General features: G+C 46.7%; 1 protein-coding gene across 2 annotated transcripts in view; it reads right to left on the bottom strand.

Moving 5' to 3' along the window:
* The window catches only part of zbtb11 (zinc finger and BTB domain containing 11), a 47,801-nt gene extending 22,314 nt beyond the window's left edge, over positions 1–25,487 (bottom strand). Inside the window, exons 1-5 of one of the 2 annotated variants that reach the window (XM_090230608.1) lie at positions 24,813–25,487; positions 16,404–16,663; positions 3,457–3,688; positions 2,000–3,195; positions 226–531 (exon numbers count right to left, since the gene is read on the bottom strand). In XM_090230608.1, coding sequence (XP_090086734.1) covers positions 226–531; positions 2,000–3,195; positions 3,457–3,688; positions 16,404–16,663; positions 24,813–25,122 — 2,304 coding nt within the window. In that variant the 5' untranslated portion in view covers positions 25,123–25,487. The remainder of the gene's footprint in view (positions 1–225; positions 532–1,999; positions 3,196–3,456; positions 3,689–16,403; positions 16,664–24,812) is intronic. The other variant, XM_090230674.1, reaches the window with a different exon arrangement.
* Between the last annotated feature and the right edge of the window lie 773 nt (positions 25,488–26,260).

Genomic DNA, 26,260 nt, shown 5'->3' with positions numbered 1-26,260 from the left:
CCCTGCCTCAGCCCCCTGCCTCAGCCCCCTGCCTCAGCCTCCAGTAGTTTATGTGTCGGGGAGCTACATGACTCACAGACCTATTTAGAGACCCCTACACTACTTCATCTAGAGAACAGTGTTGTTGGTACGTGCACTACTACAGTTGTGGCCAAAAGTTGAAAAACATTTCCACTGCATTTCAGCCCTGCCACAAAAGGACCAACTGACATCATACATACGTACAGTACACTTGTATCCTCTGGTCTTCTCGTGTTTGAGAGTGTGCATGATGAGCGCATAGCGCCTGTGAAACGACAGTCCACACTCCGAACAGGCGTGTTCTCCCTCCACCTCACTCCCTCCATCTGGCTGCGCGGGGCCTTGACTCGGCTCTGGCCCCTGCCCCACGGGCTGCTCTGTGATAGGTGCTCCATATAGAATGCCGTCTGGCGATTGGACGCCCTCAGTCTCTGTCTGGACAACATTCTCCATCCCGGCCACAGCAGCTTCCATCTCTTCAACGTGCCTCTTGGCGGGTCTACCCCTCTTCTTGAGGGTGTTGGGGTTTGGAAAAGAGATACAGAACAGTTAGGATGGGTAACACACACACACACACACACTCAAAAGTTATGTTTGGACACACCTACTCATTCAAGGGTTAGTTTTAATTTTAATTAATAAAAAATGTGTAGCCCCATTTATTTTCTAGATTGGAGAGTAATAGTGAAGACATCAACACTATGAAATAACACATATGGAATCATGCAGTAACCAAAAAAAGTGTTAAACAAATCTAAATATATTTTATATTTGAGTTTCTTCAAAGTAGCCACCTTTTGCCTTGATGACAGCTTTGCACACTCTTGGCATTCTCTCAACCAGCTTCATGAGGTAGTCACATGGAATGCATTTCAATTAACAGGTGTGCCTTGTTATAACTTAATTTGTCAAATTTCTTTCCTTAATGCGTTTGAGCCAATCAGTTGTGTTGTGACAAGGTAGGGGTGGTATACAGACGATAGCCCTATTTGGTAAAAGACCAAGTCCATATTATGGCAAGAACAGCTCAAATAAGTAAAGAGAAACGACAGTCCATCATTACTTTAAGACATGAAGGTCAGTCAATATGGAACATTTCAAGAACTTCGAAAGTTTCTTCAAGTGCAGTCGCAAAAAACCATCAAGCGCTATGATGAAACTGACTCTCATGAGGACCGCCACAGGAAAGGAAGACCCAGAGTTCCCTCTGCTGCAGAGGATGAGTTCATTAGAGATACCAACCTCAGAATAATAATAAGAAGAGACTTGCTTGGGCCAAGAAACACAAGCAATGGACATCTGTCCTTTGGTCTGGTGAGTCCAAATCTGAGCATCTGTGGTTCCCACCGTGAAGCATGGAGGAGGTGGTGTGATGGTTCTTTGCTGGTGACACTGACAGTGATTTATTTAGAATTCAAGGCACACTGAACCAGCATGGCTGCAGTGATGTGCCATCCCATCTGGTTTGGGCTTAGTGGGAACATCGTTTGTTTTTCAACAGGACAATGACCCACCACACCTCCAGGCTGTGTAAGGGCTATTTGACCAAGAAGGAGAGTGATGGAGTGCTGCATCAGATGACCTGGCCTCCACAATCACCCGACCTCAACCCAATTGAGATGGTTTGGGATGAGTTGGACCGCAGAGTGAAGGAAAAACAGCCAACAAGTGCTCAGCATATGTGGGAACTCCTTAAATACTGTTGGAAAAGCATTCCTCATGAAGCTGGTTGAGAGAATGCCAAGAGTCTGCAAAACTGTCATCAAGGCAAAGGGTGGCTTTGAAGAATCTCAAATATAAAATACACTTTTTTGGTTACTACATGATTCCATGTGTTATTTCATAGTTTTGATGTCTTCACTATTATTCTACGAGAGAGAGAGAGAGACACACACACACAAGCGCAAAGACTGATGTATTATCCAAGCATGAATCTATAGTGACTGTGATTCCATTCAGGTGTTTGTCTATAGCCTACCTTGGGGGTGCTGGGGCGCTGTGGGGTCTGGGCTCCCTTCTTGTCCTCTCTGTCCTCCTCCAGCCCCATGTGTAGCCTGACGTAGCCCCCCTCCCCCATGGAGCGCTGCCGTAGGCGTCTCTTATAGGGGTCATGGGTCCTCTGAACCTCCTCTGCAAGAGTAGAGACCGGCTCTGGCACCTCTACCACCTCCTCCTCGACAGGAGACTCTGGCTCCTCGATCACCTCATGCTTCACCTTAGCAGGACGTCCTCTCTTCCTCTTGGGGGGTTGGGGAGCAGCGGGAGGCTGGGGCTCGGCCTGGGGTGCTGGATCGACAGTCTGGTGCGCCGACGTCTCCTCCTCCTGGGGTGCTGGATCCACCGGGACGACAGGTGGCTCTACAGCCAGATGGACCACCTCAGTAGGGGCCACCTTCCCTGGGTCCACGCTGATGAGGAAGGCCCCCGGCTCCACGGAGAGGGAGTCCCCCTCGTCCCCTTCATCATGCTGCTGTTGCTCCAGGGCCAGACAGGCTGACACCACGGCCAGGGACTCATTGGCTCCGGCCTGGCCGCTGTGGGTCACCACCGTCATGGTCTCGGTCTCTCCAGTAGGGGAGAAGAGGGTGACCGACTCGCCTACCCGGGCCTGGCCGCTGTGGGTGACCACCGTCATGGTCTCGGTCTCTCCAGTAGGGGAGAAGAGGGTGACCGACTCGCCTACCCGGGCCTGGCCACTGTGGGTGACTAGAGTCACCGTCTCTGACCCTGCCTCCCCAACCACGGTCATAGTCTCCCCTGGTTCACCTCCCAGAGCCTGGGTGACTACAGACGTCAGATCCCCTCTGAAGGACTCTGTTGTGTTTTCCACGACAGCCAGGGAGTCCAGGTCCTCCCCTGCTCCAGCTAGCCCAGTATGAGTCACCACGGCATGGCCGTCGCTGCCGATGGTCATAATGTAGGCCCCGGGGTCTTCATTCGGGGCCTGTTGGGGTGCCGGCTGGCTGGACACCACCGTGTGGATGTCTCCTTGCTGGTAGACCATCAGCTTCTGCTCCTCTACCTTCTTGTGGACGGACTCACAGATCTGAAGGACCTCGGCCATCAGAAGGTGTCGGGCCAGCGTGGCAACGTCGGCCATCACACAGAAGTTGAAGCAGAGGTTGGAGGTGTATGCAAACTCTAGCAGAGGGAGGAAACTGACCTTGCTGAAACCTGAGAGAGAGAGAGAGAAACGGGTTATTCCTCTGACCAAACCACCTCAGTAAGATGATGATGATGATGGACAGGGAAACATCATCCAACCGTTTGATAACTCAGGACCTATACGGCCCCAGGACGGTGACCTTTTTCCTGCTGTTCTGATAACTACTCTCGACAGACTTGTACCCCCGATTCATCCTCCGGTGGTCTGGAGTCCTTTACACTGGAGTCATTCATCAGACGTCCTCACCCAGCACCTTCTCCATGTCTCACCTGAGAGGTCGACCACCGCTTCGTGACTGGACACAGCTCCCTTCTCTATGAACAGCTCATTAAAGTAGTCGCTGCAGGCGGCCAGCACAGCCTTGTGGGCCCTGTGCTCCTCCCCCTCGATCAGCAGCGTGATGTCACAGAACTGGTTGTTGAGGCGCTGCTGGTTCAGCTTGTCCAGCATCGTCTGACCGTGTCTGGGAAGGTACTGCTTCACCACTCCTTTACTGTCCACCTGGAGAGATAACACAGGAAGTCATGACTACTGTCCACCTGGATAGATAACACAGGAAGTCATGACTACTGTCCACCTGGATAGATAACACAGGAAGTCATGACTACTGTCCACCTGGATAGATAACACAGGAAGTCATGACTACTGTCCACCTGGATAGATAACACAGGAAGTCATGACTACTGTCCACCTGGATAGATAACACAGGAAGTCATGACTACTGTCCACCTGGATAGATAACACAGGAAGTTATGACTACTGTCCACCTGGATAGATAACACAGGAAGTCATGACTACTGTCCACCTGGAGAGATAACACAGGAAGTCATGACTACTGTCCACCTGGATAGATAACACAGGAAGTCATGACTACTGTCCACCTGGATAGATAACACAGGAAGTCATGACTACTGTCCACTTGGATAGATAACACAGGAAGTCATGACTACTGTCCACCTGGATAGATAACACAGGAAGTCATGACTACTTTCCACCTGGATAGATAACACAGGAAGTTATGACTACTGTCCACCTGGATAGATAACACAGAAAGTCATGACTACTGTCCACCTGGATAGATAACACAGGAAGTCATGACTACTGCCCACCTGGATAGATAACACAGGAAGTCATGACTACTGTCCACCTGGATAGATAACACAGGAAGTCATGACTACTGTCCACCTGAATAGATAACACAGGAAGTCATGACTACTGTCCACCTGGATAGATAACACAGGAAGTCATGACTACTGTTCACCTGGATAGATAACACAGGAAGTCATGACTACTGTCCACCTGGATAGATAACACAGGAAGTCATGACTACTGTCCACCTGGATAGATAACACAGGAAGTCATGACTACTGTTCACCTGGATAGATAACACAGGATGTCATGACTACTGTCCACCTGGAAGAGAGACCTAAGACAACACTAGACAGAGAGAGCGAGACCTAAGACAACACTAGAAAGAGAGAGAGACCTAAGACAACACTAGAAAGAGAGAGAGACCTAAGACAACACTAGACAGAGAGAGAGAGACCTAAGACAACACTAGACATAGAGAGAGAGAGACCTAAGACAACACTAAACAGAGAGAGAGAGACCTAAGACAACACTAGACACAGAGAGAGAGACCTAAGACAACACTAGACAGAGAGAGAGAGACCTAAGACAACACTAAACAGAGAGAGAGAGACCTAAGACAACACTAGACAGAGAGAGAGAGACCTAAGACAACACTAGACAGAGAGAGAGAGACCTAAGACAACACTAAACAGAGAGAGAGAGACCTAAGACAACACTAGACAGAGAGAGAGAGACCTAAGACAACACTAGACAGAGAGAGAGAGACCTAAGACAACACTAGACATAGAGAGAGAGACCTAAGACAACACTAGACAGAGAGAGAGAGAGACCTAAGACAACACTAGACAGAGAAAGAGACCTAAGACAACACTAGACAGAGAGAGACCTAAGACAACACTAGACATAGAGAGAGACCTAAGACAACACTAGACAGAGAGAGAGAGACCTAAGACAACACTAGACATAGAGAGAGAGACCTAAGACAACACTAGACAGAGAGAGAGAGACCTAAGACAACACTAGACATAGAGAGAGAGACCTAAGACAACACTAGACATAGAGAGAGAGACCTAAGACAACACTAGACATAGAGAGAGACCTAAGACAACACTAGACATAGAGAGAGAGACCTAAGACAACACTAGACATAGAGAGAGAGACCTAAGACAACACTAAACAGAGAGAGAGAGAGACCTAAGACAACACTAGACAGAGAGAGAGAGACCTAAGACAACACTAGACAGAGAGAGAGAGACCTAAGACAACACTAGACAGAGAGAGAGAGACCTAAGACAACACTAGACATAGAGAGAGACCTAAGACAACACTAGACAGAGAGAGAGACCTAAGACAACACTAGACAGAGAGAGAGACCTAAGACAACACTAGACATAGAGAGAGACCTAAGACAACACTAGACATAGAGAGAGAGACCTAAGACAACACTAGACAGAGAGAGAGACCTAAGACAACACTAGACAGAGAGAGAGAGACCTAAGACAACACTAGACAGAGAGAGAGAGACCTAAGACAACACTAGACAGAGAGAGAGAGACCTAAGACAACACTAGACAGAGAGAGAGAGACCTAAGACAACACTAGACAGAGAGAGGGAGACCTAAGACAACACTAGACAGAGAGAGAGACCTAAGACGACACTAGACAGAGAGAGAGAGACCTAAGACAACACTAGACATAGAGAGAGAGACCTAAGACAACACTAGACAGAGAGAGAGAGACCTAAGACAACACTAGACATAGAGAGAGAGACCTAAGACAACACTAGACAGAGAGAGAGAGACCTAAGACAACACTAGACATAGAGAGAGAGACCTAAGACAACACTAGACATAGAGAGAGAGAGACCTAAGACAACACTAGACAGAGAGAGAGAGAGAGACCTAAGACAACACTAGACATAGAGAGAGAGAGACCTAAGACAACACTAGACAGAGAGAGAGAGACCTAAGACAACACTAGACAGAGAAAGAGACCTAAGACAACACTAGACAGAGAGAGAGATACCTAAGACAACACTAAACAGAAAGACCTAAGACAACACTAGACAGAGAGAGAGACCTAAGACAACACTAGACAGAGAGACCTAAGACAACACTAAACAGAGAGACCTAAGACAACACTAGAGAGAGAGTCCTAAGACAACACTAGACAGAGAGACCTAAGACAACACTAAACAGAGAGGGCTAAGACAACACTAGACAGAGAGAGACACCTAAGACAACACTAGACAGAGAGACCTAAGACAACACTAGACAGAGAGAGAGAGAGAGACCTAAGACAACACTAGACAGAGAGAGAGAGAGACCTAAGACAACACTAGACAGAGAGACCTAAGACAACACTAGACAGAGAGACCTAAGACAACACTAAACAGAGAGACCTAAGACAACACTAAACAGAGAGACCTAAGACAACACTAAACAGAGAGAGAGAGACCTAAGACAACACTAGACAGAGAGACCTAAGACAACACTAGACAGAGAGAGAGAGACCTAAGACAACACTAAACAGAGAGACCTAAGACAACACTAAACAGAGAGAGAGAGACCTAAGACAACACTAAACAGAGAGACCTAAGACAACACTAGACAGAGAGAGAGACCTAAGACAACACTAGACAGAGAGAGAGAGACCTAAGACAACACTAAACAGAGAGAGAGAGACCTAAGACAACACTAAACAGAGAGACCTAAGACAACACTAAACAGAGAGACCTAAGACAACACTAGACAGAGAGAGAGACCTAAGACAACACTAGACAGAGAGAGAGAGACCTAAGACAACACTAGACAGAGAGAGAGAGACCTAAGACAACACTAAACAGAGAGACCTAAGACAACACTAAACAGAGAGACCTAAGACAACACTAGACAGAGAGAGAGACCTAAGACAACACTAGACAGAGAGAGAGAGACCTAAGACAACACTAGACAGAGAGAGAGAGACCTAAGACAACACTAGACAGAGAGAGAGAGACCTAAGACAACACTAGACAGAGAGAGAGAGACCTAAGACAACACTAGACAGAGAGAGAGAGACCTAAGTCAACACTAAACAGAGAGACCTAAGACAACACTAGACAGAGAGAGAGAGACCTAAGTCAACACTAAACAGAGAGACCTAAGACAACACTAGACAGAGAGAGAGAGACCTAAGACAACACTAAACAGAGAGACCTAAGACAACACTAGACAGAGAGAGAGAGACCTAAGACAACACTAAAAAGAGAGACCTAAGACAACACTAGACAGAGAGACCTAAGACAACACTAAACAGAGAGACCTAAGACAACACTAAACAGAGAGACCTAAGACAACACTAAACAGAGAGACCTAAGACAACACTAAACAGAGAGAGAGAGACCTAAGACAAAACTAGACAGAGAGAGAGAGACCTAAGACAACACTAGACAGAGAGAGAGAGACCTAAGACAACACTAGACAGAGAGAGAGACCTAAGACAACACTAGACAGAGAGAGAGAGACCTAAGACAACACTAGACAGAGAGAGAGAGACCTATGACAACACTAGACAGAGAGACCTAAGACAACACTAGACAGAGAGACCTAAGACAACACTAGACAGAGAGACCTAAGACAACACTAGACAGAGAGACCTAAGACAACACTAGACAGAGAGACCTAAGACAACACTAGACAGAGAGACCTAAGACAACACTAGACAGAGAGACCTAAGACAACACTAGACAGAGAGACCTAAGACAACACTAGACAGAGAGAGAGAGACCTAAGACAACACTAGACAGAGAGAGAGAGACCTAAGACAACACTAGACACAGAGAGAGAGACCTAAGACAACACTAGACAGAGAGAGAGAGACCTAAGACAACACTAGACAGAGAGAGAGAGACCTAAGACAACACTAGACAGAGAGAGAGACCTAAGACAACACTAGACAGAGAGAGAGAGACCTAAGACAACACTAGACAGAGAGAGAGAGACCTAAGACAACACTAGACAGAGAGAGAGAGACCTAAGACAACACTAAACAGAGAGACCTAAGACAACACTAGACAGAGAGACCTAAGACAACACTAAACAGAGAGACCTAAGACAACACTAAACAGAGAGACCTAAGACAACACTAAACAGAGAGACCTAAGACAACACTAAACAGAGAGAGAGAGACCTAAGACAAAACTAGACAGAGAGAGAGAGACCTAAGACAACACTAGACAGAGAGACCTAAGACAACACTAGACAGAGGGAGAGACCTAAGACAACACTAGACAGAGAGAGAGAGACCTAAGACAACACTAGACATAGAGAGAGAGACCTAAGACAACACTAGACAGAGAGAGAGAGACCTAAGACAACACTAGACAGAGAGAGAGACCTAAGACAACACTAGACAGAGAGAGAGAGACCTAAGACAACACTAGACAGAGAGAGAGAGACCTATGACAACACTAGACAGAGAGACCTAAGACAACACTAGACAGAGAGACCTAAGACAACACTAGACAGAGAGACCTAAGACAACACTAGACAGAGAGACCTAAGACAACACTAGACAGAGAGACCTAAGACAACACTAGACAGAGAGACCTAAGACAACACTAGACAGAGAGACCTAAGACAACACTAGACAGAGAGACCTAAGACAACACTAGACAGAGAGAGAGAGACCTAAGACAACACTAGACAGAGAGAGAGAGACCTAAGACAACACTAGACACAGAGAGAGAGACCTAAGACAACACTAGACAGAGAGAGAGAGACCTAAGACAACACTAGACAGAGAGAGAGAGACCTAAGACAACACTAGACAGAGAGAGAGACCTAAGACAACACTAGACAGAGAGAGAGAGACCTAAGACAACACTAGACAGAGAGGGAGAGACCTAAGACAACACTAGACAGAGAGAGAGAGACCTAAGACAACACTAGACAGAGAGAGAGAGACCTAAGACAACACTAGACAGAGAGAGAGACCTAAGACAACACTAGACATAGAGAGAGAGACCTAAGACAACACTAGACAGAGAGAGAGACCTAAGACAACACTAGACAGAGAGAGAGAGACCTAAGACAACACTAGACAGAGAGAGAGAGACCTAAGACAACACTAGACAGAGAGAGAGAGACCTAAGACAACACTAGACATAGAGAGAGAGACCTAAGACAACACTAAACAGAGAGACCTAAGACAACACTAAACAGAGAGACCTAAGACAACACTAAACAGAGAGACCTAAGACAACACTAAACAGAGACCTAAGACAACACTAAACAGAGAGACCTAAGACAACACTAAACAGAGAGACCTAAGACAACACTAAACAGAGAGAGAGAGACCTAAGACAACACTAGACATAGAGAGAGACCTAAGACAACACTAGACAGAGAGAGAGAGACCTAAGACAACACTAGACAGAGAGAGAGAGACCTAAGACAACACTAGACATAGAGAGAGACCTAAGACAACACTAGACATAGAGAGAGAGACCTAAGACAACACTAGACATAGAGAGAGACCTAAGACAACACTAGACATAGAGAGAGAGACCTAAGACAACACTAAACAGAGAGAGAGAGACCTAAGACAACACTAGACAGAGAGAGAGAGACCTAAGACAACACTAGACAGAGAGAGAGAGACCTAAGACAACACTAGACAGAGAGAGAGACCTAAGACAACACTAGACAGAGAGAGAGAGACCTAAGACAACACTAGACAGAGAGAGAGAGACCTAAGACAACACTAGACAGAGAGAGAGAGACCTAAGACAACACTAGACAGAGAGAGAGAGACCTAAGACAACACTAAACAGAGAGAGAGAGACCTAAGACAACACTAGACAGAGAGAGAGAGACCTAAGACAACACTAGACAGAGAGAGAGAGACCTAAGACAACACTAAACAGAGAGAGAGAGAGAGACCTAAGACAACACTAGACAGAGAGAGAGAGACCTAAGACAACACTAGACAGAGAGAGAGAGACCTAAGACAACACTAGACAGAGAGAGAGACCTAAGACAACACTAGACAGAGAGAGAGAGACCTAAGACAACACTAGACAGAGAGAGAGAGACCTAAGACAACACTAGACAGAGAGAGAGAGACCTAAGACAACACTAGACAGAGAGAGAGAGACCTAAGACAACACTAGACAGAGAGAGAGAGACCTAAGACAACACTAGACAGAGAGAGAGAGACCTAAGACAACACTAGACAGAGAGAGAGAGACCTAAGACAACACTAGACACAGAGAGAGAGAGACCTAAGACAACACTAGACACAGAGAGAGAGAGACCTAAGACAACACTAGACAGAGAGAGAGAGACCTAAGACAACACTAGACAGAGAGAGAGAGACCTAAGACAACACTAGACAGAGAGAGAGAGACCTAAGACAACACTAGACAGAGAGAGAGAGACCTAAGACAACACTAGACAGAGAGAGAGAGACCTAAGACAACACTAGACAGAGAGAGAGAGACCTAAGACAACACTAGACAGAGAGAGAGAGACCTAAGACAACACTAGACAGAGAGAGAGAGACCTAAGACAACACTAGACAGAGAGAGAGAGACCTAAGACAACACTAGACAGAGAGAGAGAGAGACCTAAGACAACACTAGACAGAGAGAGAGAGACCTAAGACAACACTAGACAGAGAGAGAGAGACCTAAGACAACACTAGACAGAGAGAGAGACCTAAGACAACACTAGACAGAGAGAGAGAGACCTAAGACAACACTAGACAGAGAGAGAGAGACCTAAGACAACACTAGACAGAGAGAGAGAGACCTAAGACAACACTAGACAGAGAGAGAGAGACCTAAGACAACACTAGACAGAGAGAGAGAGACCTAAGACAACACTAGACAGAGAGAGAGAGACCTAAGACAACACTAGACAGAGAGAGAGACCTAAGACAACACTAGACAGAGAGAGAGAGACCTAAGACAACACTAGACAGAGAGAGAGAGACCTAAGACAACACTAGACAGAGAGAGAGAGAGACCTAAGACAACACTAGACAGAGAGAGAGAGAGACCTAAGACAACACTAGACAGAGAGAGAGAGACCTAAGACAACACTAGACAGAGAGAGAGAGACCTAAGACAACACTAGACAGAGAGAGAGAGACCTAAGACAACACTAGACAGAGAGACCTAAGACAACACTAGACAGAGAGACCTAAGACAACACTAAACAGAGAGAGAGAGACCTAAGACAACACTAGACAGAGAGAGAGAACTAAGACAACACTAGACAGAGAGAGAGAGACCTAAGACAACACTAGACAGAGAGAGAGAGACCTAAGACAACACTAGACAGAGAGAGAGAGACCTAAGACAACACTAGACAGAGAGAGAGAGACCTAAGACAACACTAGACAGAGAGAGAGAGACCTAAGACAACACGAGACAGAGAGGGAGAGACCTAAGACAACACTAGACAGAGAGAGAGAGAGACCTAAGACAACACTAGACAGAGAGAGAGAGAGACCTAAGACAACACTAGACAGAGAGAGAGACCTAAGACAACACTAGACAGAGAGAGAGAGACCTAAGACAACACTAGACAGAGAGAGAGAGACCTAAGACAACACTAGACAGAGAGAGAGACCTAAGACAACACTAGACAGAGAGAGAGAGAGACCTAAGACAACACTAGACAGAGAGAGAGAGACCTAAGACAACACTAGACAGAGAGAGAGAGACCTAAGACAACACTAGACAGAGAGAGAGAGAGACCTAAGACAACACTAGACAGAGAGAGAGAGAGACCTAAGACAACACTAGACAGAGAGAGAGAGACCTAAGACAACACTAGACAGAGAGACCTAAGACAACACTAGACAGAGAGACCTAAGACAACACTAGACAGAGAGACCTAAGACAACACTAAACAGAGAGAGAGAGACCTAAGACAACACTAGAAAGAGAGAGAGAACTAAGACAACACTAGACAGAGAGAGAGAGACCTAAGACAACACTAGACAGAGAGAGAGAGACCTAAGACAACACTAGACAGAGAGAGAGAGACCTAAGACAACACTAGACAGAGAGAGAGACCTAAGACAACACTAGACAGAGAGAGAGAGACCTAAGACAACACTAGACAGAGAGAGAGAGACCTAAGACAACACTAGACAGAGAGAGAGAGACCTAAGACAACACTAGACAGAGAGGGAGAGACCTAAGACAACACTAGACAGAGAGAGAGAGACCTAAGACAACACTAGACAGAGAGAGAGACCTAAGACAACACTAGACAGAGAGAGAGACCTAAGACAACACTAGACAGAGAGAGAGACCTAAGACAACACTAGACAGAGAGAGAGACCTAAGACAACACTAGACAGAGAGAGAGAGACCTAAGACAACACTAGACAGAGAGAGAGAGACCTAAGACAACACTAGACATAGAGAGAGACCTAAGACAACACTAGACATAGAGAGAGAGACCTAAGACAACACTAGACAGAGAGAGAGACCTAAGACAACACTAGACAGAGAGAGAGACCTAAGACAACACTAGACAGAGAGAGAGAGACCTAAGACAACACTAAACAGAGAGAGAGAGACCTAAGACAACACTAGACAGAGAGAGAGAGAGACCTAAGACAACACTAGACAGAGAGAGAGACCAAAGACAACAATAGACAGAGAGACCTAAGACAACACTAAACAGAGAGACCTAAGACAACACTAAACAGAGAGACCTAAGACAACACTAGACAGAGAGAGAGACCTAAGACAACACTAAACAGAGAGCGAGAGACCTAAGACAACACTAGACAGAGAGAGAGAGACCTAAGACAACACTAGACAGAGAGGGAGAGACCTAAGACAACACTAGACAGAGAGAGAGAGAGACCTAAGACAACACTAGACAGAGAGAGAGAGAGACCTAAGACAACACTAGACAGAGAGAGAGACCTAAGACAACACTAGACAGAGAGAGAGAGACCTAAGACAACACTAGACAGAGAGAGAGAGACCTAAGACAACACTAGACAGAGAGAGAGACCTAAGACAACACTAGACAGAGAGAGAGAGAGACCTAAGACAACACTAGACAGAGAGAGAGAGACCTAAGACAACACTAGACAGAGAGAGAGAGACCTAAGACAACACTAGACAGAGAGAGAGAGAGACCTAAGACAACACTAGACAGAGAGAGAGAGAGACCTAAGACAACACTAGACAGAGAGAGAGAGACCTAAGACAACACTAGACAGAGAGAGAGAGACCTAAGACAACACTAGACAGAGAGACCTAAGACAACACTAGACAGAGAGACCTAAGACAACACTAAACAGAGAGAGAGAGACCTAAGACAACACTAGACAGAGAGAGAGAACTAAGACAACACTAGACAGAGAGAGAGAGACCTAAGACAACACTAGACAGAGAGAGAGAGACCTAAGACAACACTAGACAGAGAGAGAGAGACCTAAGACAACACTAGACAGAGAGAGAGACCTAAGACAACACTAGACAGAGAGAGAGAGACCTAAGACAACACTAGACAGAGAGAGAGAGACCTAAGACAACACTAGACAGAGAGAGAGAGACCTAAGACAACACTAGACAGAGAGGGAGAGACCTAAGACAACACTAGACAGAGAGAGAGAGACCTAAGACAACACTAGACAGAGAGAGAGACCTAAGACAACACTAGACAGAGAGAGAGACCTAAGACAACACTAGACAGAGAGAGAGACCTAAGACAACACTAGACAGAGAGAGAGACCTAAGACAACACTAGACAGAGAGAGAGAGACCTAAGACAACACTAGACAGAGAGAGAGAGACCTAAGACAACACTAGACATAGAGAGAGACCTAAGACAACACTAGACATAGAGAGAGAGACCTAAGACAACACTAGACAGAGAGAGAGACCTAAGACAACACTAGACAGAGAGAGAGACCTAAGACAACACTAGACAGAGAGAGAGAGACCTAAGACAACACTAAACAGAGAGAGAGAGACCTAAGACAACACTAGACAGAGAGAGAGAGAGACCTAAGACAACACTAGACAGAGAGAGAGACCAAAGACAACAATAGACAGAGAGACCTAAGACAACACTAAACAGAGAGACCTAAGACAACACTAAACAGAGAGACCTAAGACAACACTAGACAGAGAGAGAGACCTAAGACAACACTAAACAGAGAGCGAGAGACCTAAGACAACACTAGACAGAGAGAGAGAGACCTAAGACAACACTAGACAGAGAGAGAGAGACCTAAGACAACACTAGACAGAGAGAGATAGACCTAAGACAACACTAGACAGAGAGAGAGAGACCTAAGACAACACTAGACAGAGAGAGAGAGACCTAAGACAACACTAGACAGAGAAAGAGAGACCTAAGACAACACTAGACAGAGAGACCTAAGACAACACTAGACAGAGAGACCTAAGACAACACTAGACAGAGACCTAAGACAACACTAGACAGAGAGACCTAAGACAACACTAGACAGAGAGACCTAAGACAACACTAGACAGAGAGACCTAAGACAACACTAGACAGAGAGACCTAAGACAACACTAAACAGAGAGACCTAAGACAACACTAGAGAGAGAGACCTAAGACAACACTAGACAGAGAGAGAGACCTAAGACAACACTAGACAGAGAGAGAGAGAGAGACCTAAGACAACACTAGACAGAGACAGAGAGACCTAAGACAACACTAGACAGAGAGAGACCTAAGATAACACTAGACAGAGAGACCTAAGACAACACTAGACAGAGAGACCTAAGACAACACTAGACAGAGAGAGAGACCTAAGACAACACTAGACAGAGAGAGAGAGAGACCTAAGACAACACTAGACAGAGAGAGACCTAAGATAACACTAGACAGAGAGACCTAAGACAACACTAGACAGAGAGAGAGAGACCTAAGACAACACTAGACAGAGAGAGACCTAAGATAACACTAGACAGAGAGACCTAAGACAACACTAGACAGAGAGACCTAAGACAACACTAAACAGAGAGAGAGAGACCTAAGACAACACTAGACAGAGAGAGAGAGACCTAAGACAACACTAGACAGAGAGAGACCTAAGATAACACTAGACAGAGAGACCTAAGACAACACTAGACAGAGAGACCTAAGACAACACTAAACAGAGAGAGAGAGACCTAAGACAACACTAGACATAGAGAGACCTAAGACAACACTAGACAGAGAGACCTAAGACAACACTAGACAGAGAGACCTAAGACAACACTAGACAGAGAGAGAGAGACCTAAGATAACACTAAACAGAGAGACCTAAGACAACACTAGACAGAGAGAGAGAGACCTAAGACAACACTAAACAGAGAGACCTAAGACAACACTAGACAGAGAGACCTAAGACAACACTAGACAGAGAGAGAGAGACCTAAGATAACACTAGACAGAGAGACCTAAGACAACACTAGACAGAGAGACCTAAGACAACACTAAACAGAGAGAGAGAGACCTAAGATAACACTAAACAGAGAGACCTAAGACAACACTAGACAGAGAGACCTAAGACAACACTAGACAGAGAGACCTAAGACAACACTAGACAGAGAGACCTAAGACAACACTAAACAGTGAGGCCTAAGACAACATTAGACAGAGAGACCTAAGACAACACTAGACAGAGAGACCTAAGACAACACTAGACAGAGAGACCTAAGACAACACTAAACAGTGAGGCCTAAGACAACATTAGACAGAGAGACCTAAGACAACACTAGACAGAGAGACCTAAGACAACACTAGACAGAGAGACCTAAGACAACACTAGACAGAGAGACCTAAGACAACATTAGACAGAGAGACCTAAGACAACATTAGACAGAGAGACCTAAGACAACACTAAACAGTGAGGCCTAAGACAACATTAGACAGAGAGACCTAAGACAACACTAGACAGAGAGACCTAAGACAACACTAGACAGAGAGACCTAAGACAACACTAAACAGAGAGACCTAAGACAACACTAGACAGAGAGACCTAAGACAACACTAGAGAGAGAGACCTAAGACAACACTAGACAGTATAGTTTCAGTAAAGTGACTAGGCTATATCCCCCCCCCCCCAAAAAAAATACAGCAACACTGACAAAGACCAGTTCGTGTTTAGCCACAGTCCTGGGGCTCTTGGTCTTGTGATGAATGGAAGTCATCACGTCCATCTCCTCCTCCTCTTCCTCCTCCACCTCCTCATCATCGTCGTCACTGGCTGGGGTTGTGACCCTCCTTGGTCTCCCTGGTCGGCCCACCAGTCTGGATCCACTCCGGTCCTCTGACAATCCTCTCCGGTCCTGTCTGTTCTGGCACTGCCTACACTGTCTCATGTAGTCCTTCACCTGCTTCAGGATACCTGGGAGGACACGGGGTTAATCTCGTTGATTTATCGACAGTATGCTTACACAACGAACGGTTTCAGTAGCTGGATGTCATCATTATGGTGCAGCAGTACTCTCAACACATTAAAGTAGACATTTTGGACCAAAAATGTCCGTTTTTGAAACATGTGCATATGGGGAGAGGTTTGTATTTTAATATTAATGTGTGTAACAAGGGAACCAGTGGTGTGTTAACAAGGGAACCAGTGGTGTGTTAACAAGGGAACCAGTGGTGTGTTAACAAGGGAACCAGTGGTGTGTTGACAGGGGAACCAGTGGTGTGTTAACAAGGGAACCAGTGGTGTATTGACAGGGGAACCAGTGGTGTGTTGACAGGGGAACCAGTGGTGTGTTGACAGGGGAACCAGTGGTGTGTTGACGTGGGAACCAGTGGTGTGTTGACAGGGGAACCAGTGGTGTGTTGACAGGGGAACCAGTGGTGTGTTGACAGGGGAACCAGTGGTGTGTTAACAAGGGAACCAGTGGTGTATTGACAGGGGAACCAGTGGTGTGTTGACAGGGGAACCAGTGGTGTGTTGACAGGGGAACCAGTGGTGTGTTGACGTGGGAACCAGTGGTGTGTTGACAGGGGAACCAGTGGTGTGTTGACAGGGGAACCAGTGGTGTGTTGACGTGGGAACCAGTGGTGTGTTAACAAGGGAACCAGTGGTGTATTGACAGGGGAACCAGTGGTGTGTTGACAGGGGAACCAGTGGTGTGTTGACAGGGGAACCAGTGGTGTGTTGACAAGAGAACCAGTGGTGTGTTAACAAGGGAACCAGTGGTGTATTGACAGGGGAACCAGTGGTGTGTTGACAGGGGAACCAGTGGTGTGTTGACAAGGGAACCAGTGGTGTGTTAACAGGGGAACCAGTGGTGTGTTGACAGGGGAACCAGTGGTGTATTGACAGGGGAACCAGTGGTGTGTTGACAGGGGAACCAGTGGTGTGTTGACAAGAGAACCAGTGGTGTGTTAACAGGGGAACCAGTGGTGTGTTGACAGGGGAACCAGTGGTGTGTTGACGTGGGAACCAGTGGTGTGTTGACGTGGGAACCAGTGGTGTGTTGACAGGGGAACCAGTGGTGTGTTGACAGGGGAACCAGTGGTGTGTTGACAGGGGAACCAGTGGTGTGTTGACAAGGGAACCAGTGGTGTGTTGACAAGGGAACCAGTGGTGTGTTGACAGGGGAACCAGTGGTGTGTTGACAGGGGAACCAGTGGTGTGTTGACGTGGGAACCAGTGGTGTGTTGACAGGGGAACCAGTGGTGTGTTGACAGGGGAACCAGTGGTGTGTTGACAGGGGAACCAGTGGTGTGTTGACAAGGGAACCAGTGGTGTGTTAACAGGGGAACCAGTGGTGTGTTGACAGGGGAACCAGTGGTGTATTGACAGGGGAACCAGTGGTGTGTTGACAGGGGAACCAGTGGTGTGTTGACAAGAGAACCAGTGGTGTGTTAACAGGGGAACCAGTGGTGTGTTGACAGGGGAACCAGTGGTGTGTTGACGTGGGAACCAGTGGTGTGTTGACAGGGGAACCAGTGGTGTGTTGACAGGGGAACCAGTGGTGTGTTGACAGGGGAACCAGTGGTGTGTTGACAGGGGAACCAGTGGTGTGTTGACGTGGGAACCAGTGGTGTGTTGACAGGGGAACCAGTGGTGTGTTGACAGGGGAACCAGTGGTGTGTTGACAAGAGAACCAGTGGTGTGTTGACAAGGGAACGAGTGGTGTGTTGACAAGGGAACGAGTGGTGTGTTGACAGGGGAACCAGTGGTGTGTTGACAGGGGAACCAGTGGTGTGTTGACAGGGGAACCAGTGGTGTGTTGACAGGGGAACCAGTGGTGTGTTGACAGGGGAACCAGTGGTGTGTTGACAGGGGAACCAGTGGTGTGTTGACAGGGGAACCAGTGGTGTGTTGACAAGGGAACCAGTGGTGTGTTGACAAGAGAACCAGTGGTGTGTTGACAGGGGAACCAGTGGTGTGTTGACAAGGGAACCAGTGGTGTGTTGACAAGAGAACCAGTGGTGTGTTGACAAGGGAACCAGTGGTGTGTTGACAGGGGAACCAGTGGTGTGTTGACAGGGGAACCAGTGGTGTGTTGACAGGGGAACCAGTGGTGTGTTGACAGGGGAACCAGTGGTGTGTTGACAAGGGAACCAGTGGTGTGTTGACAAGAGAACCAGTGGTGTGTTGACAGGGGAACCAGTGGTGTGTTGACAAGGGAACCAGTGGTGTGTTGACAAGAGAACCAGTGGTGTGTTGACAAGGGAACCAGTGGTGTGTTGACAAGGGAACCAGTGGTGTGTTGACAAGAGAACCAGTGGTGTGTTGACAGGGGAACCAGTGGTGTGTTGACAAGGGAACCAGTGGTGTGTAGGGAACCAGTGGTCTGTTGTCAAGGGAACCAGTGGTGTGTAGGGAACCAGTGGTCTGTTGACAAGGGAACCAGTGGTGTGTTGTCAAGGGAACCAGTGGTGTGTTGTCAAGGGAACCAGTGGTGTGTTGTCAAGGGAACCAGTGGTGTGTTGTCAAGGGAACCAGTGGTGTGTTGTCAAGGGAACCAGTGGTGTGTTGACAGGGGGAACCAGTGGTGTGTTGACAGGGGGAACCAGTGGTGTGTTGACAGGGGAACCAGTGGTGTATTGACAGGGGAACCAGTGGTGTGTTGACAGGGGAACCAGTGGTGTGTTGACAAGAGAACCAGTGGTGTGTTAACAGGGGAACCAGTGGTGTGTTGACAGGGGAACCAGTGGTGTGTTGACGTGGGAACCAGTGGTGTGTTGACAGGGGAACCAGTGGTGTGTTGACAGGGGAACCAGTGGTGTGTTGACAGGGGAACCAGTGGTGTGTTGACGTGGGAACCAGTGGTGTGTTGACAGGGGAACCAGTGGTGTGTTGACAGGGGAACCAGTGGTGTGTTGACAAGAGAACCAGTGGTGTGTTGACAAGGGAACGAGTGGTGTGTTGACAAGGGAACGAGTGGTGTGTTGACAGGGGAACCAGTGGTGTGTTGACAGGGGAACCAGTGGTGTGTTGACAGGGGAACCAGTGGTGTGTTGACAGGGGAACCAGTGGTGTGTTGACAGGGGAACCAGTGGTGTGTTGACAGGGGAACCAGTGGTGTGTTGACAGGGGAACCAGTGGTGTGTTGACAGGGGAACCAGTGGTGTGTTGACAAGGGAACCAGTGGTGTGTTGACAAGAGAACCAGTGGTGTGTTGACAGGGGAACCAGTGGTGTGTTGACAAGGGAACCAGTGGTGTGTTGACAAGAGAACCAGTGGTGTGTTGACAAGGGAACCAGTGGTGTGTTGACAGGGGAACCAGTGGTGTGTTGACAGGGGAACCAGTGGTGTGTTGACAGGGGAACCAGTGGTGTGTTGACAGGGGAACCAGTGGTGTGTTGACAAGGGAACCAGTGGTGTGTTGACAAGAGAACCAGTGGTGTGTTGACAGGGGAACCAGTGGTGTGTTGACAAGGGAACCAGTGGTGTGTTGACAAGAGAACCAGTGGTGTGTTGACAAGGGAACCAGTGGTGTGTTGACAAGGGAACCAGTGGTGTGTTGACAAGAGAACCAGTGGTGTGTTGACAGGGGAACCAGTGGTGTGTTGACAAGGGAACCAGTGGTGTGTAGGGAACCAGTGGTCTGTTGTCAAGGGAACCAGTGGTGTGTAGGGAACCAGTGGTCTGTTGACAAGGGAACCAGTGGTGTGTTGTCAAGGGAACCAGTGGTGTGTTGTCAAGGGAACCAGTGGTGTGTTGTCAAGGGAACCAGTGGTGTGTTGTCAAGGGAACCAGTGGTGTGTTGTCAAGGGAACCAGTGGTGTGTTGACAGGGGGAACCAGTGGTGTGTTGACAGGGGGAACCAGTGGTGTGTTGATAAGGGAACCAGTGGTGTGTTGACAAGGGAACCAGTGATGTGTTGTCAAGGGAACCAGTGGTCTGTTGTCAAGGGAACCAGTGGTGTGTTGAGAGGGGAACCAGTGGTGTGTTGACAAGGGAACCAGTGGTGTGTTAACAGGGGAACCAGTGGTCTGTTGTCAAGGGAACCAGTGGTGTGTTGACAGGGGAACCAGTGGTGTGTTGACAGGGGAACCAGTGGTCTGTTGTCAAGGGAACCAGTGGTCTGTTGTCAAGGGAACCAGTGGTCTGTTGTCAAGGGAACCAGTGGTCTGTTGTCAAGGGAACCAGTGGTCTGTTGTCAAGGGAACCAGTGGTCTGTTGTCAAGGGAACCAGTGGTGTGTAGGGAACCAGTGGTCTGTTGACAAGGGAACCAGTGGTGTGTTGTCAAGGGAACCAGTGGTGTGTTGTCAAGGGAACCAGTGGTGTGTTGTCAAGGGAACCAGTGGTGTGTTGACAGGGGGAACCAGTGGTGTGTTGACAGGGGGAACCAGTGGTTTGTTGACAGGGGGAACCAGTGGTGTGTTGATAAGGGAACCAGTGATGTGTTGACAAGGGAACCAGTGGTGTGTTAACAAGGGAACCAGTGGTCTGTTGTCAAGGGAACCAGTGGTCTGTTGTCAAGGGAACCAGTGGTCTGTTGTCAAGGGAACCAGTGGTCTGTTGTCAAGGGAACCAGTGGTCTGTTGTCAAGGGAACCAGTGGTCTGTTGTCAAGGGAACCAGTGGTGTGTTGACAAAGGAACCAGTGGTGTGTTGACAAAGGAACCAGTGGTGTGTTAACAGGGGAACCAGTGGTGTGTAGGGAACCAGTGGTCTGTTGTCAAGGGAACCAGTGGTGTGTAGGGAACCAGTGGTGTGTTGATAAGGGAACCAGTGGTGTGTTGATAAGGGAACCAGTGGTGTGTTGATAAGGGAACCAGTGGTGTGTTGACAGGGGAACCAGTGGTGTGTTGACAGGGGAACCAGTGGTGTGTTGACAGGGGAACCAGTGGTGTGTTGACAGGGGAACCAGTGGTGTGTTGACAGGGGAACCAGTGGTGTGTTGACAGGGGAACCAGTGGTGTGTTGACAGGGGAACCAGTGGTGTGTTGACAGGGGAACCAGTGGTGTGTTGACAGGGGAACCAGTGGTGTGTTGACAGGGGAACCAGTGGTGTGTTGACAGGGGAACCAGTGGTGTGTTGACAGGGGAACCAGTGTTGTGTTGACAGGGGAACCAGTGGTGTGTTGACAGGGGAACCAGTGGTGTGTTGACAGGGGAACCAGTGGTGTGTTGATAGGGGAACCAGTGGTGTGTTGATAAGAGAACCAGTGGTGTGTTGATAAGGGAACCAGTGGTGTGTTGATAAGGGAACCAGTGGTGTGCGGGTCAGCTGTTTGTTCACCCACAATTGCTAATAACCCATGTAATAACCTATGTAATAACCCATGTAATAACCCATGTAATAACCCATGTAACAGCCTGTGTAATAACCCATATAATAACCTGTGTAATAACCCATATAATAACCCATATAATAACCCGCATAGCCCGTATAATAGCCTGTGTAATATCCTGTGTAATAGCCTGTGTAATAACCTGTGTAATAACCCGTGTAATAACCCGTGTAATAACACATACAACCAGTATAATAGCCTGTGAAATAACCCATGTAATAACCTGTGTAATAGCCCATATAATAACCTGTGTAATAACCCGTGTAATAACACGTACAACCCGTATAATAGCCTGTGTAATAACCCATATAATAACCCGTGTAATAACCTGTGTAATAGCCCATATAATAACCTGTGTAATAACCCATGTAATAACACGTACAACCCGTATAATAGTCTGTGTAATAACCCATATAATAACCTGTGTAATAACCCGTATAATAACTCGTATAACCGCCTGTGTAATAACCCATGTAATAACACGTATAACCCATACAATAGCCTGTGTATTAGCCTGTGTAATAACCCGTGTAATAACCCATATAACAACCCGTGTAATAACCCGTATAACCCATATAATAGCCTGTGTAATAGCCCGTGTAATAACCCATGTAATAACACGTATAACCCATATAATAGCCCGTGTAATAGCCCGTGTAATAGCCCGTGTAATAACCTGTCCGCCCATCTAGATGTGATAAAGTTGAAATCACCTGCACCTTACCCGCTAATATAGAGAATGCGCCGTAGACTACAGTCAGACGGTGCAATGGCCTATTTGTTAGTCAACTTGTCTATAATTAGATACGTGCAGCTTCTCTTCTGTCATATGCTGCCCTAGAAGAATAAATAAAACCTAAGAATGTCTTTGCTCCGCAAAAAAAAAGTAGAGATAACAGAGAACCTCACCAGAATGTCATAAATCGATAGAATGGATGCGGCAATCTAGTTCTGTTAACGCTACTTTTTTTTGCGGAGCAAAGACGTTTAGGGACCGGGAAGAAAAAGTTAGGGACCAGGGAGAAAATGCAACAACTCTAAAAACTGATCTCTGTGCAAAATTTCCAAATGACAGTTTGACTGTTTTAGTTTCTTTACAGTTCAAATATAGATTATAAAACATCATACTCTGTTTTCAGAATGTTTGATACTTCAGGATTTTGGCAATGAGACCCTTTATCTACTTCCTCAGAGTCCGATGAACTAGTGGATACACTTTTTATGTTTCGGAGTCAAGTATGCTAGCAGATAGCGCAATAACTTGAAGTCTATGGGTAACGCTAGTTAGCATTGTTTCACAAAACTACTTTACTATAACTGCTTCAAACATGTCATCGGGTTCAAAGGTTGTTTCTCGCCTTAACTGTATAAGTTCAGGCCGTCAAATCAAATCCTTCGATATGAAGTTGTTTTTTTTTTTAAGAATATTAAAACGTGTGATTTTCACGAGGTTGGAGTAACATGTTCAACTACTTAAGACATTGGCTCTAATCTAGGTTGTGCATTTAGATTGAGAAACAAACAACTAAAAAAGGAAGAATTTTAAACTTCTCTTATTGACTTGGCCTGTTCGGCAAGCATTCACAGAAGTCTCATGGTGTTGCATCTCTGGGTTTAGAAACTGTGGGCCTGAACGATGCGGGCATAGGTAAGGGTAAGGCTTAAAATCCATGCCTGTACTGGGCTCTAGTGAAATATTGCGTGGATAAAGGGCACAACCCTAAACTCGCCTGCTCCACAGATATAACCATGGGGACTGCGGGTATGACTCAACCTGCACATAACTTAAAACTGCAATATTTAACTTTTTGGGTAACCCACTAAATTCACATAGAAATGAAGCTTAAATATATGTCATTCTCATTGAAAGCCAGTCTAAGAAGCGGTGGTGTATCTGTTCTGTCTACAATTTCTAACCTTCCCGTTTAGTTTTTGCTATCTTTTACATACCACCCTGCGTACCACTGCTGGCTTGCTTCTGAAGCTAAGCAGGGTTGGTCCTGGTCAGTCCTTGGATGGGAGACCAGATGCTGCTGGAAGTGGTGTTGGAGGGCCAGTAGGAGGCACTCTTTCCACTGGTCTAAAAAATATCCCAATGCCCCAGGGCAGTGATTGGGGACACTGCCCTGTGTAGGGTGCCGTCTCTCGGATGGGACGTTAAACGGGTGTCCTGACTCTCTAAGGTCATTAAAGATCCCATGGCACTTATCGTAAGAGTAGGGGTGTTAACCCTGGTGTCCTGGCTAAATTCCCAATCTGACCCTCAAACCATCACGGTCACCTAATAATCCCCAGTTTACAATTGGCTCATTCATCCCCCTCCTCTCCCCTGTAACTATTCCCCAGGTCGTTGCTGCAAATGAGAATGTGTTCTCAGTCAACTTACCTGGTAAAATAATGGATAAATAAATAAAAAATAAATTTGGTTTGGTACATCAGCTTCAAATAGCTGAAAATACAATATTTAATATCTGAAAATACAAACAAATTATTCACAGCTGTTTAGATGGTACAATGATTGTCTGTAGAATGACTTTGTTTTGTCACAAACTGAAATTAGGCGGACTATTAGAATTTTTTGCAACCAGGAAATGGCGGAATGATTCCTGCATATTGCTCCTTTAAGCGTACGATGCATTGATTGACCTGGCGAGCCATATGGCAAACAAACTGCGAAGGAAATATACCAGCTGGTGCTTTCTTTTACGAGTGTTCTTTTGGCCTAATAAACTAAACAAAACAAAAGTGTTGCTGAATAATTTAGCTGTAAAATTATATTTTACCTCTCCACCAATACTTCTGAGAAATTGATTCCCAAGTGTGATGCTGGTTGAGGTGCTCTTCTCCGGTGACAATGTGTGACTCGTCGATCAGTTCCTTCCTCCGTCCTGCCTGCAACACCACTTCCAACTCGGTGAATTCATCCAGGCCCTTCTGCCTTCTCTGGTAGTACAGTGTGCCATTCCGCACGACATAGCAAGCGGCTGCTTTACGTATCTTTCTTTTAGTATTGCCATGGGTCCCCGGTGCGTACGGCTCCCGCTCATCAGTCAGATAGCGTCTGATGGCTAAGTAGCTTTCCTCGCACGACATAACCTTAATTATTCGCGCACACAACTAAAAAAATACGCTATTTATTTCGAAGAGAAAGGCATCTTCGAACTTGTAATTTTTAAATCCGTATACGTGCCACATAGTATACAAAAAAAATACAATATTTCAGGTTATTTTCGAAGGGGGAACGCAGTTCTTGACCGTGAGGGGTGGACTTGCATGAACAGACAAAATGGCTGCTGCACAACCGGATGTGGCGTGAGAAATGGCGGAAGAGCAGAGATATTGTATATAATGGCGAGGTAATCTTGTCTCCGCCCTAACAGTGTTCGTCCGTGTCCCGAAGGCAGGTGGTCTGCTTATCGTGGACAGATTAAACCCTCTCGCTTCGCCTCGTCCTTCTCATTCTTTGAGGTTTAATGGCGGAATACAACCTAGGGGTGTATTCACGCCACCTACTGTACAGGGTAAGGAAACAAAAATATTCATTTGGAGGGGGGCAGAGGTCTGATACCAACAGGTGGTCTGATACCAACAGTCTGTTCTCTCCCTTACCATCAGGCAGGTGGTCTGATACCAACAGTCTGTTCTCTCCCTTACCATCAGGCAGGTGATCTGATACCAACAGTCTGTTCTCTCCCTTACCATCAGGCAGGTGGTCTGATACCAACAGTCTGTTCTCTCCCTTACCATCAGGCAGGTGGTCTGATACCACCAGTCTGTTCTCTCCCTTACCATCAGGCAGGTGGTCTGATACCACCAGTCTGTTCTCTCCCTTACCGTCGGGCATCGGTCTGACACAATTTCTATAAACACTGAGTACACATTTATGAGAACACCTATTTAATATTGAGCTGCTTGCTTAGCGAGTACCACTTCCTCCCATACCTGGTGTGAACTCGAGACCTCTGCCTCACAAACACACAACTGGCCCCCTCAAGTGTCTTATCCGATCGCTCCACCTCAAAAGCTAGCTAATGTGGCGATGCAGCGTAGCCTAGTGGTTAGAGTGTTGGACTAGTAACCGAAAGGTTGCAAGTTCAAATCCCCGAGCTGACATGGTACAAATCTGTCGTTCTGCCCCTGAACAGGCAGTTAACCCACTGTTCCTAGGCCGTCATTGAAAATAAGAATTTGTTCTTAACTGACTTGCCTGGTTAAATAAAGGTAAAAAAAA

This window comes from Oncorhynchus mykiss, chromosome 1 (assembly GCF_057628025.1).
Source record: "Oncorhynchus mykiss isolate SJ-2025 chromosome 1, ASM5762802v1, whole genome shotgun sequence".
NCBI lineage: Eukaryota > Metazoa > Chordata > Actinopteri > Salmoniformes > Salmonidae > Oncorhynchus > Oncorhynchus mykiss.
This window is presented reverse-complemented; position numbering and strand designations above follow the sequence as displayed.